The following is a 19126-nucleotide window of genomic DNA, read 5'->3' as shown; positions in this document are numbered from 1 at the left end:
TTGTCAAAAGGCGCCGTTCGGAAGAGCGCCTGGGATGCCGCGCGCTAAGGGGGCGCGGCAGCTTCGGGGCGGCTGCGCTGTCGCCGCCCCTGCCGTGGGGAGGGAGGAGGAACCCTGGGCTACTCTCCTCAAGTAGCGCGTGGGGAAAGGCCCAAACATTAACAAACATTAAATGGTAACAACCATGTTAAAGTGAAAATGACACGATTGCCATCGTCGATATCATCAGGACCAAAAAAAATCTTGTAAGAAAGCAGCAATTTAAGCATGTTGAACCTTTACCAGATGTTGGTTAGAATGTGCCATTTGTGCCTCTCTTTTTCACAAATATTTTGGAAGGGAAGAAAAAGAACCAGTTCCTTGGGATAGGAAAGAATGGCAAACCTGCTTAGTAATGAGTGTATGGAAAGGAAATGACAGCTGTTTGCAGATATGAAATAGTCACTGGAGAAAATGTGCCCACTGGTTACTTAGAAAGGGAAACAAGGTGTTTAAAATCTTAATTTATAATATGAGATGGGATGATAAGACTGGGGAGAGCCCCGTTCAAATCTCTGCTCAGCCTTAAAGCTCACTGGGATGACTTGGGCCAGGGCCATTTGCTTCTCATCCTGACCAACCTTGCAGGGTTGTTGTGAGGGTCAAACGGAATAGGGGAGATTTCCACTCAGCCCTTTCTCTCTTTCTGTGTTGTGAGAATAAAGGAGCGGAAAAACGATGCATGACCTCCTTGGAAGAAAGGTGTGATAAAATAAATATGTGTTTTAAAAGGTGTGATAAAATAAATCTGTTTTAAAATGTGTCGCTTCTGTCAGCTTCCAAGCCAAGGCGGTGGGTATAATAATAATCTTGTATAATGGGCATCTCTTCAGAAATGGCTGAAAGGAGATAATATGTGTGCTTGTCAACATCCATCTTTTATTCATATGGTACCAGAAGGTGTTGGCCAAAATGGCTGAGCAAGGGGCTAATTGACCAGAGTTCAACCATATTGATCAACATCCGGGACATTTCCCGTCCTTGCCTGCGATGCTTTTCTCCTCAGGCCGAGCGGGGAGGGGGGAGGACTGACGCCACGCGTTGGCTCGTCGCCCTGGCAACGAGAACCCTGCGGACGCGGCGTATTGCGCATGCGCAGAAAGCTCGAATAGGTGGCGCTAAGGGAAGCGCGCTGCAATTAATCTGCGCCGGAAGTAATTGCGCGAGACGACAAAATGGCGGCGCCCAGGCGTTTTGCCTCTGCGGGAGGGGAGGTGAGAGGCGAGGCGCCTTTGCAGTCCCCTCAGAGGCTTGGCACGATGGAGATGCCATTTCTATCCCATAATAACATTTCCTCAAGGCTTGTAACGTTTCCCCTTTTGGCTCCCTTGAAGGGCTAGGACTAGGTAATATTGGAGTATGCCTCTGGGCATGTGCAGAGTGTCTTGGCAGGTCCTTTGAGCCATTACGAAGTTAAGTTTGTGGGCATGTTAAAAGAGTGAATTAGAAGAGCTGGTCAAAGTGATCCCCTGGGCGTGCACATAATGTTTTTTCCCCAGTTTTCCGTATCTGTTTATTCTTGTGGTACTTTAAAAGACCCGCTGGAAGGACTGATTTCATAAACAGATGTCCCTTTCATATTGCGACTTTCAGCATCATAGTTTCAGCTTACTGCAGGTTGGCGCTGGATCCCTTTCAAGACAAGCACCCCCCCTCCCCAAAGTGGCCCTGAAAATACAAAGGGGACAGCAGACGAAAACCTCCCCACTTCCGCCGCTGTCATGGGCCACAGCTGCCATTGGAGCAGACCCAGAGAAGTCAAATAGCTGCCACCACACACACGCAACCATAAAAACCTGCAGTCCTGTCGCTCTCTTCCACCCAGAGGCAGCTGGTAAAAAAAAAATAGACAATCTTCCGATTGCATGTGGTGCCGTGCCCCTAACCCAGAAAGGGACAACTAAATATGTTTGTCTGTGTTAGTGTAGTCTATTATAGTGGACAGGCTCATACAAGCAATCACATACAAATAACAAATACAGTACAAATAGCTCTTTTCTGTGATACATCCCAGCCTCTGATGTTATATTATTCCTGGAAACTTGGGCTACTGAAAACATTGATTTAAATGTATGTATACATATAAACCAATTGCCCTGCTTCCTCCTTGTGGGGACCAATTGAACTTACATAGGCACCTAAATATAAATAAGCAGCTGTTTTAAAATACAGTTTAAATAAAGAAAACAGAAAAACCAAGTTCTGTTTTTCTGTGGGTTGACACACAGCATGGCTCTGGGTATGACCCTTTTAATCTTTCCTTGTACCGACATGAAAGAATGGGTCTTGTGACATTCTGAAGAAGTAGTTAATTTTTTTAATGCCTCAAAGTTTATTCTTGATCCTTTTACTGCTGATATAAACTGCCTTGAAATAGTAGAAAGATAGACTGTAAATGTAGTTCCATGTTCTCCGCTTTAAAAAACACTCTTAAGTATCCTAGGTTACTTCTGCTAAGGTCACAATATTGAGGGCTGTAGTGTCAGCAGGATCAACTAGTTATAGATCAACACAATATTGAGGGCTGTAGTGTCAGCAGGATCAACTACCAGGAAGTACTTTTCGAGACCTGCCCAGGCAGCAATCCCCCAGTCTTTTTTGGGTAGCAAGGCCCATTAAACTCAGTGGGAATTGCTTCACTCTTGTGAGAAGACATCATGTTGAGTTTTCTGGGGTTTGTTTATTTACTTATTTGATTTGTTGACCACTCCCCTCCATCAAATGGTTTCAGAGCAGTTTGCTTACATATATTATATAATAAAATAACTGCATACTATACATACCCTATTAAATCTCATGGCACCCTTCCCTTGTACATGAATCCAGTAGGGGAGGGTGCTAATTTCGGAATTTACTGAACAAAAGCAAAAAGAAAAGAATGCAAAAGAAAAAGAAAAGTGACACGATTTTGATTGTAGTGCTTGGATATTTCTCATTTTTTAAAAGTCCCTTATTACATTCGGCATAATGCGTTTGAGTAGGCTGACAAATGTCCAAGGCCATATTGGGTTCCTACTGCCTAGGTGTGTGAAAAATGGCTGTATGGTAGCCTACCTCCTAAAAGAAAATCTGACAGTAGAGCTGTACAATTTAAAAAAAATTGTTTTAATGTTTTCCCCAGAAAAAGTTGAGAAACGTCAGTCATGTTTAGCTATCTCTGAGGATTTGTTCAAACATGCTGAAATATTTTTTCTCAATAATGTGCTTGCAGTGATTGTGGTTTTTTGCCCTTGTCAGTAAAAGAGTTTTGTTTAAATTGCAGATCTCATGAAAGACAACATAATAATTACGGAAGATAGAAGAATTCCAAAGTAGGTAGATTGATTTGTTCCTTGATATGTTCAAAAGAATTTCTTCTTGCACAATGGATCTCAAAGGGAATTCAAAGTCTACTGTAGATTATGTTCAAGAATAGGAACAATGTTCGGAGCCACTCTGATTTCAAAATAATTTAGCAAGTAATTGGTTTTTCTGAGATTCATGCAAGATATAAGCTGCAATTTTGCAGTTACTTGTAATGGAGTGTCCCTGATGTGAGATTTAACTGAATTAAAAAATGGTTAGTAAAAAAAATAAGAAAGGTACCCAAAGTGGGAAATTCTCACAATTGTGGTCACTGTTCCCTATCGGCTCAGTGACACTGACTTCCCGCACCAGGTCCTGGGTCCCACATAGAATTAGATCTAGGATCACCTCTCCCCTGGTTGGTTCCACAACCATCTGCTCTAAGCCACAGTCATTTAACATATCCAGGAATATCCTCTCCTTACTATGGCCTGAACATGCATTTTTTTCCAGTTTATGTGGGGATAGTTGAAATCGCCCATTACCACTACGTTTTTGCTTTTGTTGGCCTCTCTAATTTCTTTTTCTATCTCAGAATCCTCTTGTGCACTTTGGTCAGGGGGACGATAATATATTCCTAATATTAAACTGTCCTTCACCCCTGGTATTGATATCCACAGTGCTTCTGTAGGGGATTCAGCTTCCCCTGCATTGTCTATTTTATGTGACACTATGCTCTCTTTGACATAGAGGGCAACCCCACCCCCCAATACGCCCTGTCCTATCCTTCCTGTAGAGCCTGTAACCTGGAATAACAGCATCCCACTGGTTCTCCTCATTCCACCATGTCTCTGTGATGCCCACTATATCAATGTCCTCCTTCAAAACTCTGTACTCCAGCTCCCCCATTTTAGGTCGAAGGCTTTTACTGTTAGCATAGAGACACCTGTATGCTCTGTCTCTGTCCTTAACCTGGGATTTATGTGCTTTGCCCTCTAGCCTTTTGAAGACACTGTCACTTATTACGACATTGCTATGTTCCTTGCTTGTATATGGTTAATTTAGAAAAACCTCCCTCTCTGTCTGCATCCCAATGGACTCTGTATTCCGAACCGAAGCCACCTCAGCTCCTGTCGGCTTTCCCCCAGGGATCAGTTTAAAAGCTGTTCTGCCACCTTTTTAATGTTGAGCGCCAGCAGCCTGGTTCCTCTTTGGTTAAGATGAAGCCCGTCCCTTTTGTACAGGCCTGCCTTGTCCCAAAAGGTTCCCCAGTTCCTGACAAATCTGAAACCCTCTGCCTCACACCACTTTCTCATCCACGCATTGAGGCCCTGTATCTCTGCTTGCCTAGCTCGCCCTGCGCGTGGAACAGGTAGCATTTCTGAGAATGCCACCTTGGGGGTCCTGGACTTTAACCTGTTACCTAGCAACCTAAATTTAGCTTCCAGAACCTCCCAGCTACATTTCCCAATGTCGTTGGTGCCAATGTGGACCACAACTGCTGACTCCACCCCAGCACTGTCTTACAGCTATATAGATGAAGCGTGACATCTGCAACCTTTGCACCAGGCAGGCAAGTCACCATGCGGTCATCACACCTCTCACAAACCCAACTCTATACATTCCTAATGATTGAATCGCCTACTACGAGGAGCCCCCCACCTCCCTGAGGGGTATCCTCAGTACGAGAGGATATCTTATCATCAGCTAAGGAAGGGGAAGGAAGGATGCTCTAAGGGAGCATCTTCCACCACCTCAGACTGGCACCCTCCATCCCCCAGACTCTCATTCTCCATGACATCTGAAGAGATGTCACTCTGGGAGTGGGATCCGGCTGTTAGGTTCCTGAAAGCCTCGTCTGTCACCCTCTCTGCCTCTCGCAGCTTCTCCAGGTCTGCCACCTTGGCTTCAAGAGAACGCACATGTTTCCTGAGTGCCAGGAGCTCATTGCAGCAAGGGCACACCCACGACTTCTGTCTCAGTGGCAGATAGTCGTACATGTGACACTCAATGCAAAATACTGGAAAGCCCCCACCCCTCTGCTGGTTTCATATCTAATTCTGTTTATATAGTCAAATGCTGAACTATTAATGGGTGCCTTCCCCTGGAACTTTCTGTACCTTGTAGTATCCCTCAAGATATGTTCTTATTTAGTGAAACACCTGCGGGTGCCATTAGGCGCGCACCGCTGCTTCCTGACTGAGGGACACAGCTAATATGAAGCCCCACCTATCAGCAGCCTCAGCAGTCCCACCAATCAGCAGCCCCAGGACAAAGAAAAAAAATAGAAAGCCCCTGTTAAAAGTACACTGTTTAAAAAGATGTGGCTTTGAGAAAAGCCTTCCAAAAAGAAAACCAGAGCTCACTCAGCCCTTTTTCTCCCAGTCCTCTTCTCCAATGCTTCTCGTCTGTGCTGCTTCCTGACTGAGGGACACAGCTAATAGGAAGCCCCACCTCTCCTTTCAGTGGTTTCATTGCACACAGAAAATACTGATCTAGATGTCCATCATTATCCAACTACATATTTTTGGTTGCTCAGGGGTGCTTTTTAAGTTGAAAAGAGATAATGTCCTTGTTTTCTTTATTTGCCGAGACAGAGAGAATTGATCATGTAAGTAGTAAAGATGCATTTTAGATTTATTTACAGCACTTCCCACTCCGTTCTTGTTAAGTTCCTGCTTGCTACTAAAAACTGGTTGAGCTTTGTGTGGGTGGGAGAAAGAATGAAAAGAAAATCGCTGCAATTCAGCACTCATAAAATTCTGAGAGCTGTTGGACTCAATATTACTTCTCTGCCTTTAACATCAGCGTGACACACAGAAATTGAGCTTGTTCCCTCACTTTTCTCTGCGGAGCTGAATTCTCTACTGGTTTCCCTGAGTCATCCTACAGTCAAATTAAAGGAGCAGTACGCAAAACAGACAATAAGTTGAAAGATGTAAGAGGAAAACAGGGCATGGAACTTCCTAATTACGTAAACCTTTGTTAGGCTTAATGTCTTCCTCAAGGCAAGACCCCGTGCCAAGCGATTCTCTTCAGATTAAACCAGACCCTAACTGCGTTATACAAGAAGAGACCATGCTAGGAAGTCAACAGTGACCAGGAGCATTCCCGTTCTCTTCCCCACTTGCGCTTTGTAGAGCTGGAAGGTTTTGTCATTTGGAAGAAACTTCTGGTGGTTGTTGTTGTTTTGTGGTGTCCAAACAAACCTGTGGCTGTATCTACAGATCTGCGATGGCACAGTGCGCTCAGCAAGAATTGCCAGTAGGACAGTCAGCTGCTCATGACTCAGGCAAAAAGGAACTGCAGATTATGCCCAACCCAGACTCAGGACTTTGGTTGTCAATTTGCCACTGAGGACCTTGTTCTCAAGCTCTGGTGTGCCCCAGCATGCTGAACATGGTATCCCAACCCCTCTCCAGGACATATGTAATTCCGTCACTCCTAAGTGTCATAGGATCCCCTCCCTAGTTGCACGCTTTGACTGTATGGGCATAGCCTTCTTTCTGTAAATAGCTGTTCACATGACACACCCAAATTGCTTGACTCCATCACCAGGAGCTGTATTCCCAAAGGCAATTTTCTGTGCTACGCTTTTTTGGGTTCATAATATTTTGAATGTTCTCCCTGCTGTTTCGGTAGTCTAACACTATGTGATGCTGGCTGAGTTGGGTTCTGTGGAGATTCACCAGGTTATGCAGTGACTTTCTCTCCTTCCCCACCAGCTAAAACATGCATGTGTTCCTGGAGTGATGGAATGGCCTGTTTATTTATTTGAAGTGTCTTTTTATCACCACAATTCAAGAAGGATATTGACAAGTTGGAACGGGTCCAGAGGAGGGCAACCAAAATGGTCAAAGGTCTGGAGTCCATGCCCTACAAGGAGAGCCTTAGGGAGCTGGGGATATTTAATTGGTGAAGAGAAGGTTGAGAGGTGACATGATAGCCATGTTTAGATATTTGAAGGGATGTCGTGTTGGTGAGGGAGCAAGCTTGTTTTCTTCGGCTCCAGAGACTAGGACCAGGAATCATGGGTTCAAGTTGAAGGAAAAGGGATTCCACCTAAACATCAGGAGAAACATCCTGACAGTAAGGGCTATTCGACAGTGGAATTCACTGCCTCGGAGTGTGGTGGAGTCTCCTTCTTGGGAGGTTTTAAAAGAGAGGCTGGATGGCCATCTGTCAGGAGTGCTTTGACTGTGTGTTCCTGCACTGTAGGGGGTTGGACTTGATGGCCCTTGGAGACAGGTAGAATCAGTGACTGGAAAGGGTGAGAAAACGACGCAGGACATCCTGGTTTGAAATAGCCAGCTCTTTGTCCACAAGTCTCCAGTGGATCCCAAACAGGTTGACCACCGGAGAGCCTTTTTTTCCCCTTCTTCATCTCAAGCAATTTGTGCCTTCGGTTTCAGATGCTTCTGTCTCCGGCACGCCACGGCAGGTGCGGGAGAGAGAGAGGCTATGGATGAGATGACATTTCGGAGCGACACTGTGCTGTCTGACGTCCATATGCACATTCCCAGCAAAAGGCATTTTATGGTGAGACTGAACACAGTCGGCCAGCCAGGTAATCTTTTTGTAGGATCTATGGCATTTTTCAAATAAAGTCTTTTTTGCCATGTCTTTTTCCCCCAGTAGCCATAATATTAAAAACAGTCACTAGACCAGTGGTTCTCAACCTGTGGGTTGGGACCCCTTTGGGGGTCGAACGACCCTTTCACAGGGGTCGCCTAAGACTCTCTGCATCAGTGTTCTCCATCTGTAAAATGGATAAATGTTAGGGTTGGGGGTCACCACAACATGAGGAACTATATTAAAGGGTCGCGGCATTAGGAAGGTTGAGAATCCTTGCCCTAGACCAGGGGTAGGGAACCTGCGGCTCTCCAGATGTTCAGGAACTACAATTCCCATCATCCCCTACCAGCATGGCCAATTAGCCATGCTGACAGAGGCTGATGGGAATTGTAGTTCCTGAACATCTGGAGAGCCGCAGGTTCCCTACCCCTGCCCTAGACCCAAGAAAGCAGCTAATGACCCCTCCATTGCTGTGCAACCTATTGGGCTTTTGTGAAACTTTTTCATCCATGTTCCATCTTCTACATGATGCTTCCTGGCTTACCAGAATCCTTACTAAAACTGCCCCATTTTTAGCCAAAATATCTGCAGCAGAGGATGCTCAAATAATTATGGAAGCTGCCCAGAGTCTTTCTGTTTTCTACACTGATGAGAACGGATTCCTTGACCTTACCTAGGCACTAAAAACACTTTCCTATGACTTAGGTGTGCCTTCCTGCTTGGTTGAAGCCTCTTGCAAATCTTCACTGAGTGTTGTGCTAAGAGGACCAAGAGCTCCATTGAGACGTGACTCATAGTGCTTCACAACAGGTTGTGGAAGGGTAAAGGGCCCAAAGCCAGTTGCTTGCCTCAATCATGGCAGAAACTTGATTACTGCTAGTAATACTTAACCTTCACTGAGCATCAGTTGCGTGTGTTGGAATAAAAATCTCCAGACAAATGATTGAATATGCTGCCACAGGAGGTGGTGATGGCTAGTAACCTGGATAGCTTTAAAAGAGGCTTGGACAGATTGATGGAGGAGAAGTCGATCCATGGCTACCAATCTTGATCCTCCTTGATCTGAGATTGCAAATGCCTTAGCAGACCAGGTGCTCAGGAGCAGCAGCAGCAGAAGGCCATTGCTTTCACATCCTGCCTGTGAGCTCCCCAAGGCATCTGGTGGGCCCCTGCGAGTTGCAGAGTGTTGGACTAGAAGGACTTTGGTCTGATCCAGCAGGCTCTTTCTTATGGTCTAAATGAAGCCAAACTTTTATATTTGCAAACAGAAAGCTTGGAGAAACATACACACATCCAGAAAAATATGTACATATGCTCCCAGAGTAAAACAAAGAAAATTACTTTATAATGTTCCATAATGCCCGTCCTGCATTGTAACAGTGGTAAATTCTGATTGGCTAATTCATAATTAGACAAATACTAAACTTTTGATTGGACTGCCTTAACACAAAGAATCAACAGAACTGTATTCAAAGACAGAAGGTTTGAATAGACAAAGGACCATAGTAAAGTCTCTTTATTTTATCTGGTCTGACTGATAGAGACCCAGACTGATAGAGACCATGACCTTGTTCATTGCAGTAATCCAAGATTCCTCTGGCTTTAATGCAGACACCATGACACTACCTAGCTTTTAACTTTTACAAGTTAGATCAAACAGAAACTAATTTGTCTTACAAAATAGAACAAATATACTTAAACAGAGCAATCTGACAATTCCGTTATTTTCCACATGTTATTTTCCACACGTGGGTGTGAGAACAACATCACTCTTTGTCAAAACTGAAGAATGTAGTTTATTTAATAGGCAGCTATTTAGGGAGAAGCAAATTATCTATTGAGCTGGAGAAATCTAATTCTGAGATGTTTTGGTGATCACTAGCAGATACCGTTCCTGTGCTTACCAGGCAAAATATTTATGGTGACCGTATTTCCCACGCTACACTGTCAGACCTTGGATTCTTCTTGTTTCAGTGTTTCTCTCGCAATTCAGTCTCCTCTTGGAAGGAAGTCATAGCAATCTTGAGAAAAAAGAAAAAGACTTTAAAGAAGAAAACATTAAGTGCCACCATACAGATGGAGAAGAATTGGAAGAGGAAGGGAATCCTTGTGACCCTGGCGAGGAAGGAAAGGCTTCGGAAGGGATCGAAGCACTGCTGGACGAAGATGGCGATTTGGAGGTTGTGAGAAAGGCCCAGTTGCCTGGCGAAGAAGCTGAGGACCTTTCCAGGGACAAGGTGTGTCCCATCATTTTGACGAAAGGCAGAGATGTCCTGGAAGAGGAAGAGCACGAAAGCGACAGCCGTGACGTTATTAAAATAGGTCAGTAATGTCTCGAGTAGACGTGGCCCAAGTTCATTTTTCATTTCATGATACAAATGTAATTCTAAGACAACTACCCCCGTCGCGTGCCAAGGAGTCCAGTGAGGGCCAGGCAAACCCCAGCCTATGACTCCGTGCCAAATGCTTCTTTAACACATTTCACGGAGATGCTGTAGAATGAAGTAAACCTGTGAATGGAGTGATTTCTTCATGGCTTTTTTTGCTTTGTTCCAGAGCACACGATGGCCACCCCTTTAGAAGATGTTGGCAAGCAGGTGGGTAGCATTGTGGCCACACACACACACACCCCTCTGATCCTGTGCTCATGCCATCCCATACTAACTTTGTCCCCCGGTTTTGAAGGTCTGGAGAGGTGCGTTCCTGCTCGTGGACTATATCCTCTCAGAGCAAGACCTGTTCAAAGACTGCACCGTTCTCGAACTGGGGGGAGGCACCGGGATCGTCAGCATTGCTGCAGCAACGGCTGCCAAGACTGTTTACTGCACAGGTACTTTAGTGTGGTATGGTTAAGAGTGTCCGACTGGGAGACCTGAGTTTGATTCCTGGCTAACATCATGGAAGCTTGCTGAGTGACCTTGGGCAAGTCACGTTCTCTTAGCCTAGGTGATCTCACGGGGATGTTGTGAGGATCACACACACACACACACACACACACACAATCACAGTTGTTCTTGAGGGATTTTTTTTAAGTGATTGAAGAGCAGTCTGTCAAGTTGTAGCATTCTAATCTGGAGAACCGGATTTAATTCCCCACTCCTCCACTTGAGTGGCAGAGGCGTATCTGGTGAACCAGATGTGTTTCCACACTCCTACATTCCTGCTGGGAGACCTTGAGCCAGTCACAGTTCTCTCTGAACTATCTCAGCCCCACAGTCCTCACAAGGTGTCTTTTGTGGGGAGAGGGAGGGAAAGGAGCTTGTGAGCTACCTTGAGTCTCCTTACAGGAGAGAAAGGTGGGGTATACAGCCAATCTCTTCTTCTAAAGGCGAGAGGAAAATCTTGAGGGAAATCTGTCTTTTGTTTTGGAAATGATTGCCCTGTTGGTTTGTAGTATAAGAGCTAGATTCAAGTCCAGTATTACCTTAGAGGCCAACTTGATTTTCAGGATATGTATTTTTGAGAGTCAAAACTCCCTTTGCATCTCTGCTCTGCATGCTCTGCATGCATTTCTGCTTTGTGTTTTCCATTTCCTCCTGCTCAGAGGGGCATGACGTTGGCTTCTCCCATTTTTCCAGATGTCGGCGAAGATCTTCTGGACACGTGTGAACGCAACATAGCTTTGAACAAGCACATCACCGAGTCAGCTGGTAAGATGTCTTTGTAAGCCCAAAACACTGGCCATTAATTGCCGAAGAGTTTGGTATTTTAAACTTGCTGTGAGTTATCTGATGTTGGATCTATTCCCCACCTTGGGTGCCGGTCGCCTGGGAGAAAAGTGAGCCTCTAAACGTTTTACATAAATGCAGAAAAAGAATGATGGGTGTCTTCGCAAGATTCTAGTGCCCAAACCTCTGGAAAGGTGGAAAAATTAACCCCCCTTCACTTACAGCATATCATACATAGAATCATAGAGTTGGAAGAGACCACAAGGGCCATCAATTCCAACCCCCTGCCATGCAGGGACACATAATCAAAGCACTCCCAACCTGTAGAGTTACTTCAGTCTACCCCCATTGAAATGAATTGATTTAGACTGGCAAAACTCCCTTTAGGACTTCACTGTTAATGTTTCTTGTGGTTTTCAGATTAGAGTTCCCTCCTGTCTTCCACATTTTTAAAATCTCTCAAAGGAAGATTTTTTTCCCCTGCATTTCCTAACTAACCTTCATTAATGTTTGTTCTCTCTACCATTTACTGATTTGCAGGAGGACAAGTTAACGTCAGGGTGCTGGACTGGCTGAAAGATGAATTCTGCACCGGTAGGTAACTGCTTGACTTTTCAAAGCTGGGAGCTGACATATCTTGTCAATGGTTAGAGCCATTATTCCTGGACAGTCAAGGGAAAGGAATCTCCTTACCCAGATTTGTGCTGCATTGCAATCCTGCAGTCATGAAATGACCTAAAGTTGTTTTTGTTTTTTTAATTACTTCAGATCCTGATAGCCCCTACAGCTGGTCTGAGCAAGAGATTGCTGAGCTGCACAACTTCACCACTGTGATTTTGGCCGCTGACGGTGAGGAGCCGCGCCTGTGGAGATCTCACATCCAGGCCTCGAAGGGGTGCTTTAAGCCCGCAGTCTTTGGGACCTGTTGGTCTCACACCAGGACAAATGACCCGCTTGAGCCTTTCACTTTGGGGAGGAGGAGGCTTGAGTGGGATTTCCATATGGTCCACTCCCTGAAAACCCTGTGGGCTTCCAGTTTATATCTACCTGCTTTTAAGCCACCCTTCCTACTCCAAGGAGTTCAAGGGATACATAATTGCCCCCCATCATAACCTCAAAGCAATCCTGCAAGGTAGAGAAGAAGAAGAGTTTGGATTTATACCCCACCTTTCTCCCCTGCAAAGAGGCTTACAAGCTCCTTTCCCTTCCTCTCCCCATCAGTCACTTGGTGAGGTAGGCGGGACTGAGAGAATCCTGAGGGAACTGTGACTAGCCCAAGGTCACCCAGCGGGAATGTAGGAGTGTAGAAACACATCTGGTTCACCAGATAAGCCTCTGCCACTCATGTGGAGGAGTAGGGAATCAAACCCGGTTCTCCAGATCAGAATCAACCTGCTCTTAACCACTGCACCAGGCTGGTAGATTAGGTTGAAGGGCGGTGACTGGCCATCGGCAGAATGGGTGCTCCGCAGTCCTGAACAGGCATTCCAGCTGTGCTTACAGCATTCAACTTCCTCTTCCCTGGCAATTCACCTATAAAGGATTCCCAGCAGCAGATGCTGAGAGAGGTTTTTTTCTGCCTGAGAGCCCCTGTCAATTAGAAGGCATGGCATGGTCCAGTATAAGGCAGCATTCATGCGATCAACTCTCGAAATGGATAACATCATGAAAACATTGTTAAACATCTGCCTTGGAACAGCACTAAAAGTTCATGTGCACCTTGTCAATCCTCCCTTGGTAAAAGGTTTGGAGTCCATGCCCTATGAATAAAGGCTTAGGAAGCTGTGGATGCTTAGCCTGGAGAAGCGAAGGTTAAGGGGGGACATGATAGCCATGTTTAGATAATTGAAGGGATATCATGTTGGTGAGGAAGCAAGCTTGTTTTCTGTTGCCAGAAAACCAGGACACGGAGTAATGGATTCAAGGTGCAGGAAAAGAAATTCCACCTAAACATTAGGAAGAACTTCCTGACTGTCAGGGCTGTTTGATAGTGGAATTCACTGCCTCGGAGAGTGGTGGAGTCTCCTTCTTTGGAGGCTTTTAAACAGAGGCTGGATGAACATATGTTGGGAGTGCTTTGATTGTGTGTTCCTGCATTGCAGGGGGGTTGGACTTGATGACTCTTGTGGTCTCTTCCAACTCTATGATTCCTCCAACCTTTTAAATTCTCTGTTCTGTTGCAGTATTTTATGACGACGATCTAACCAATGCTTTCTTCAGTACACTGTACCGCATCACACACAACTTGAATAACCCCTGTGTGGTGTACCTTTCCATAGAAAAGAGGTGAGTGAAGCCTCTAACTGAATAACACATCACAGAATAATTCACCACAGCACATTTGTTGTAATCTCTCTCTCTCTCTCTCTCTTTCTCACCAGGCTGAACTTCACCTTAAGACACATGGAAGTTGCATGTGAAGCATACAGCCACTTTCGAAATACGCTGGACGGCCTGACAAACATCAGAGATGGCAAAATGAGATACACCGCCGAGCCTCTTGGCCTCTCCTTTCCCCAGCGTATTGTTTACGAGAGAGTTGAACAGCTGGTGGGTACTGTTATGTGGAAAATTAAATTCTGCCCTCCAATTGATTCTTGGTTTAATCACAATTGGCCTGTTGGAAAGCTATACCAGAGGCCCCACTGGGATTTGTGTCAGCGTGTCACTTTACAGCAGACCTTACATTGTCCTCCATTTGGGTTTTGTAGGGGGTAAGATCAGTAGAAGTAGAAGAAGAGTTGGATTTATATCCCCCTTTTCTCTCCTGCGAGGAGACTCAAGGGGGCTTACAAACTCCTTTCCCTTCCCCCCTCACAACAAACATCCTGTGAGGTGGGTAGGGCTGAGAGAGCTCCGAAGAACTGTTAGTAGCCCAAGGTCACCCAGCTGGCATGTGTCGGAGTGTACCGGCTAATCTGAATTCCCCGGATAAGCCTCTACAGCTCAGGCGGCAGAGCGGGGAATCCTCCGGATTAGAGTGTCCTTCAGAAGTGCTCACCCATCATTCTGAATCTTCTGTTGTGCAAAATACAAGAAGAAGAAGAAGAAGAAGAAGAAGAAGAAGAAGAAGAAGAAGAAGAAGAAGAAGAAGAAGAAGAAGAAGAAGAAGAGTTTGGATTTATGTCCCCCCTTTCTCTCCTGCAGGAAACTCAAAGGGGCTTACAATCTCCTTGCCCTTCCCCCCTCACAACAAACACCCTGTGAGGTAGGTGCAGGAAAAATTGGGGAAGGGCCCAGAATGACGGAAACCCCGAAATGCTTTCATGAGGTCTGTTTGGCGGACCTGCAGCTATTTTTATTCTCACTCTTTTGCCTGGGCCTGCTGGTGATAATGACATTTCACACTGCTAGAAGTTACCTGTACATGATCAGTTGAACCAGCTTGGTAGCCCAACATCTTACAAATCTAGTGTTGCAGTGTTTGTGTTCGAGCAAGTCGTGTGTGTTACTGGAGCAGATGGGAATGGCAACCTAATGGAGTTCTACAAACCCAGATTCCAAAACATCTCATCCCATAAGAGTCAATAGACTCAGTTCTTCTGCAAAAGGTGAAGTTCCCCCATCTGCACAGTGAAACTCAAATGAAAGGGAACTTCCATAGAATCACAGAGTGGGAAGAGACCCCAAGGGCCATCAAGTCCAACCCCCCACAATGCAGGAACACACAATCAAAGCAATGCAGGAACACACTGTCAAAGCACTCCTGACAGATGGCCATCCAGCCTCTCTTTAAAAACATCCAAAGGAAACTGTAACACACTCCGTAGTGCATTCCACTGTCAAACAGCCCTCACCATCAAAAAGTTCTTCCTAATGTTTAGGTGGAATCTCTTTTCCTTCACCTTGAACCCTTGACTCCTGGTCCTCGTCTCTGGAACAGCAGAAAACAAACTTGCTCCCTCACCAACATGACATCTCTTCAAATATCTAAATATGGCTATCATGTCACTTCCTAACCTTCTCTTATCCAAACATCCCCAGCTCCCTAAGTCTCTCCTCGTAGGGCATGGACTCCAGACCTTTGACCATTTTGGTTGCCCTCCTCTGGACTTGTTCCAACTTGTCAATATCCTTCTTGAATTGCGGTGCCCAGAATTGTACACAATATTCCAGGTGAGGTCTAACCAATGCTGACTAGAGAGATACAATTACATCCCTCGATATTGACACTATGCTCCTATTGATACAGCCCAGAATTGCATTGGCTTCCTTGGTCACAAAGTTGGTGCCTGCCCTGGTAATGAAGCTCCCAGTCCTAGATGGAAAAAAGGAACCAGTTTGTTTGAATTAATATTCTGCCAATGATGTTAATAGACCTCAGATTGATTTTTCAACATTTCTGTCTTTCCCCCCCACTAATTAGGAGTTGTGGAAGATCACTGCGGTTCAGACCTCCAAAAAGAATAGCGCTGAGGAGTTGCAGAAGTAGACACAGGGACGTTTTTGTTGTTGGGCACAGGACAACTTCCTGGGAAGTGTTGTCCAAAATACACCCTCTGCGTGGAACCAGGAACTGAATTGATCCAGGGTATGTGCTTAACAGCCAATTAAATACACACGTAGCGGCCGTTCTATGTCGGTTGTGATTTATTATTTTTGGGAGCACAAGTGGTGTGTTTGTTATGTCTGATACAGAATTCCTGTGTGGGAAGAGAATCTCTGAGTGGCCACTGGGATAAAATGTAACAGGGCTGTGCAGTGCTGCCACAGAATGTGCACAGCTCCCCTCTCCTCTCGTCTGATCACACGTGGAAGCACCGTTTGCGGTCTGTGCAATGTGATAATTTCCCCAAAATACTGTCAGCAAACAGGCAGAGGCCAGTCCCACACTTGTGTGTCCTGTGCCGTTTTCTAAGGTGAGCGTTTTAATGATGTGTCACGGATTTTTCAGACTCCTGTGAAACTGTCACAGATTTGTACCTGTGTCAGGGTGGTGCTGGGAACATCTATTTTTTCATTCAGTCACAATATTTGTGAACATTCAGGAGTGTGAACGGCTTCATTTCATTTCATATTTAATTTATACCTTCCCTATTCTCGAAGCGCTCAGGGCGGATAACAACATGGTAAAACTGTATACAATTATAATAGAATAAACAGTAATGAAACAATAAGGAGATACATTAAAACTAAAAATACAGATGGCGACTGAAACATATCAAATCTAACAAATCAAAGATAACCACAACAGCAACACTATAACAACATCTCAATGTACATTAATATCAAATCCATCAAAAAAGCGATACATCCTATAACGATACATCAATAAACCACTGAATTTACAATAATACAATAACAATATGTTGACGTGTTAGAAACATCAATACATAGACAGTCAATACATGGACAGTAGATCAGTACATTAAAATACATTTAGACTTCCCACTAGATGTCACTGTGAACACATGAGAGCCACACAAGAAGCGGGTCAGGTGACCTCTTTGCAGACACAGACTCCACACAGGGAACAAGAAGGAGCAGACGTCTTTCTCCCAGAACATCCCAGTGTGGGGTGTGTGCGAATTTTCAGCCTGCTTCCCAAGCGTGAGATGATTTGGGAAAGGATGGATCCTTTTGCTGTTCCATAATTCTCATGACTGAGCACAAAGGTACTGTCAAAGAATACAGAGAGGTTACACATCCTGATTAAAGCTCCTTACAGAACACTGAAGAAGACTTTGGATTTATAACCCCCCACCTTTCTCTCCTGTAAGGAGACTCTAAGGGGTTTACAGTCTTCTTTCCTACCCCCTCCCCCACAACAAACACCCTGTGAGGTGGGTGGGGCTGAGAGCTCCCAAAAACTGTGACTAGCCCAAGGTCACCCAGCTGGTGTGTGTTGAAGTGCACAAGCTAATCTGGTTCACCAGATAAACCTCCACAGCTCAAGTGGCAGAGCGGGGAATCAAACCCTGTTCTGCAGATTAGAGTGCACCTGCTCTTAACCACCACACCACGCTGGCTCCAACCAGCACTCTGTATAGTCCAGTATTCTCTTTCACTGCATACACAGGGAGGGAGGGGCCCGGCATCTGGACATGGCCCACCCACCCTAGCGGAGGGAGGGGGAGGGAGGGGTGGCATGCAAGGGAGGGGAGGGAGGGGGCCGGTATCTGGACATGGCCCACCCACCCTAGCGGAGGGAGGGGGAAGGGAGGGGTGGCATGCAAGGGGAGAGGAGTGAGGGAGGGGTGGCATGCGAGGGGAGGGAGGGGGCCGGTATCTGGACATGGCCCACCCACCCTAGCGGAGGGAGGGGGAAGGGAGGGGTGGCATGCAAGGGGAGAGGAGTGAGGGAGGGGTGGCATGCGAGGGGAGGGAGGGGGCCGGTATCTGGACATGGCCCACCCACCCTAGCGGAGGGGGGGGGGCAGGGAGGGGGGGCATGCAAGGGGGGAGGAGTGAGGGAGGGGTGGCATCAAGGGGAGGGAGGGGGCCGGTATCTGGACATGGCCCACCCACCCTAGCGGAGGGAGGGGGAAGGGAGGGGTGGCATGCAAGGGGAGAGGAGTGAGGGAGGGGTGGCATGCAAGGGAGGGGAGGGAGGTCTTTGGTCTTTCATGGTGTGATTGGGACAGTGCCACACATTGGCAGTAACAAGTGACAACGTTGAGGCCTTTTGCAAACAAAACGTAGCTATTCGAGTGTCTGGAGCATTTGAGGCAGAAAAACAGGATTTAAAGCAAGTTTTTTAAAAACATGTTTTACCATGAAAGGCAAATAAACCTGTGAGCATTCCTTTCTCTCATTTCTCCCCAGATTACCAACAATTTGTTTTGGCGCAGGGTGCAAACCATAAATGCTTGTGCATTGTTGCTGACCTACGCAGAGTGAAATGAAAACTCTGAGGCAGTGACTTTCTGCCACATACCATTTTACACTTTGGCGGGCTGCGGGGTGTGTGTGTGTGTGTGTGTCTTGTTTTTAAATCTAACCCTCCCCCCTTTATGTTGACAGTGGTGAGAGTGCTTTATTTTCCTCTTGAGGGTGGTGTAGCACAGGATTGGACCACTGGTTGCTGCATATTGGGTAGAATGGCCTTTTGGTTGTAGGCAGTAAGGGAAGAAGGCTTGAATTGAACTTGGGGCTGGCGAGACATAGGGGTTCTCCCGTGAGACTTTGCACTCACCCAATGGCTTTTTTCAGCTGGAGAGTTGCTTCCCCCTGCCATCTGCCTTTCTCCAGATTTCTACTTCATGGTCTCCCCCAGGAGTAAAGCTCAAGTCTGAAGTGAGAAGGGGAATCTCCAAGGACACCCCACCCCACCCCCACAGCCAGAAGAAGTGGTCAGGACCCAAGCTTATGCACATGAAGCCGAACTGTTTCTCTTCCCCTTAATTTGATTTTTCTACCCCTTCTATCCAGGTACAGATGCCTTGACTGGCATATAAAATTATGTAAGTTAAGGTTATCAAGTATAGATTATAAAAAGAAATAAAATCGGTGGTTAAAACAGATGCGTCGTTTTCTTGTTTTGACAAGACTTCATTTTCAGTATTTGGGATAGAAATTTGGCAACAGAGCTATCCAAGTTCAGATTGTAAGTTCCTCTG

At 45.8% G+C, this 19126-nt stretch overlaps 1 protein-coding gene across 8 annotated transcripts; it reads left to right on the top strand.

The window, feature by feature from the left end:
- The first annotated feature begins 1161 nt into the window (after nucleotides 1–1161).
- On the top strand, nucleotides 1162–16137 carry METTL22 (methyltransferase 22, Kin17 lysine). Of its 8 annotated transcripts, none has more exons than XM_048494318.1 (13): nucleotides 1162–1253; nucleotides 3302–3350; nucleotides 5918–5935; nucleotides 7737–7891; nucleotides 9874–10221; nucleotides 10456–10496; nucleotides 10585–10729; nucleotides 11478–11549; nucleotides 12108–12161; nucleotides 12336–12416; nucleotides 13751–13853; nucleotides 13949–14117; nucleotides 15934–16137. In XM_048494318.1, exons 2-13 carry the CDS (start codon nucleotides 3307–3309, stop codon nucleotides 15997–15999), a joined length of 1296 nt encoding a protein of 431 aa, XP_048350275.1. In that variant the 5' UTR covers nucleotides 1162–1253; nucleotides 3302–3306; the 3' UTR covers nucleotides 16000–16137. The 8 variants fall into 8 exon arrangements, with proteins under 8 accessions (XP_048350275.1, XP_048350282.1, XP_048350277.1 ...); XM_048494323.1 differs by having other exon boundaries at nucleotides 1205–1253; nucleotides 5922–5935; XM_048494319.1 differs by having other exon boundaries at nucleotides 1247–1385.
- Nucleotides 16138–19126: the final 2989 nt, after the last annotated feature.

Source organism: Sphaerodactylus townsendi, linkage group LG04 (genome assembly GCF_021028975.2).
Source record: "Sphaerodactylus townsendi isolate TG3544 linkage group LG04, MPM_Stown_v2.3, whole genome shotgun sequence".
NCBI classification, from domain to species: Eukaryota; Metazoa; Chordata; class Lepidosauria; order Squamata; family Sphaerodactylidae; genus Sphaerodactylus; species Sphaerodactylus townsendi.
This window is presented reverse-complemented; position numbering and strand designations above follow the sequence as displayed.

What these genes read in the sequence shown, in the direction of transcription:
- METTL22 (XM_048494318.1), top strand. Translation starts at nt 3,307, where the DNA reads ATGAAAGACAACATAATAATTACGGAAGATAGAAGAATTCCAAA. An exon ending in GAAAGATGAATTCTGCACCG is followed by an intron (nt 12,162 to 12,335) that starts GTAGGTAACTGC and finishes TAATTACTTCAG; the next exon opens with ATCCTGATAGCCCCTACAGC. An exon ending in TGTGATTTTGGCCGCTGACG is followed by an intron (nt 12,417 to 13,750) that starts GTGAGGAGCCGC and finishes GTTCTGTTGCAG; the next exon opens with TATTTTATGACGACGATCTA.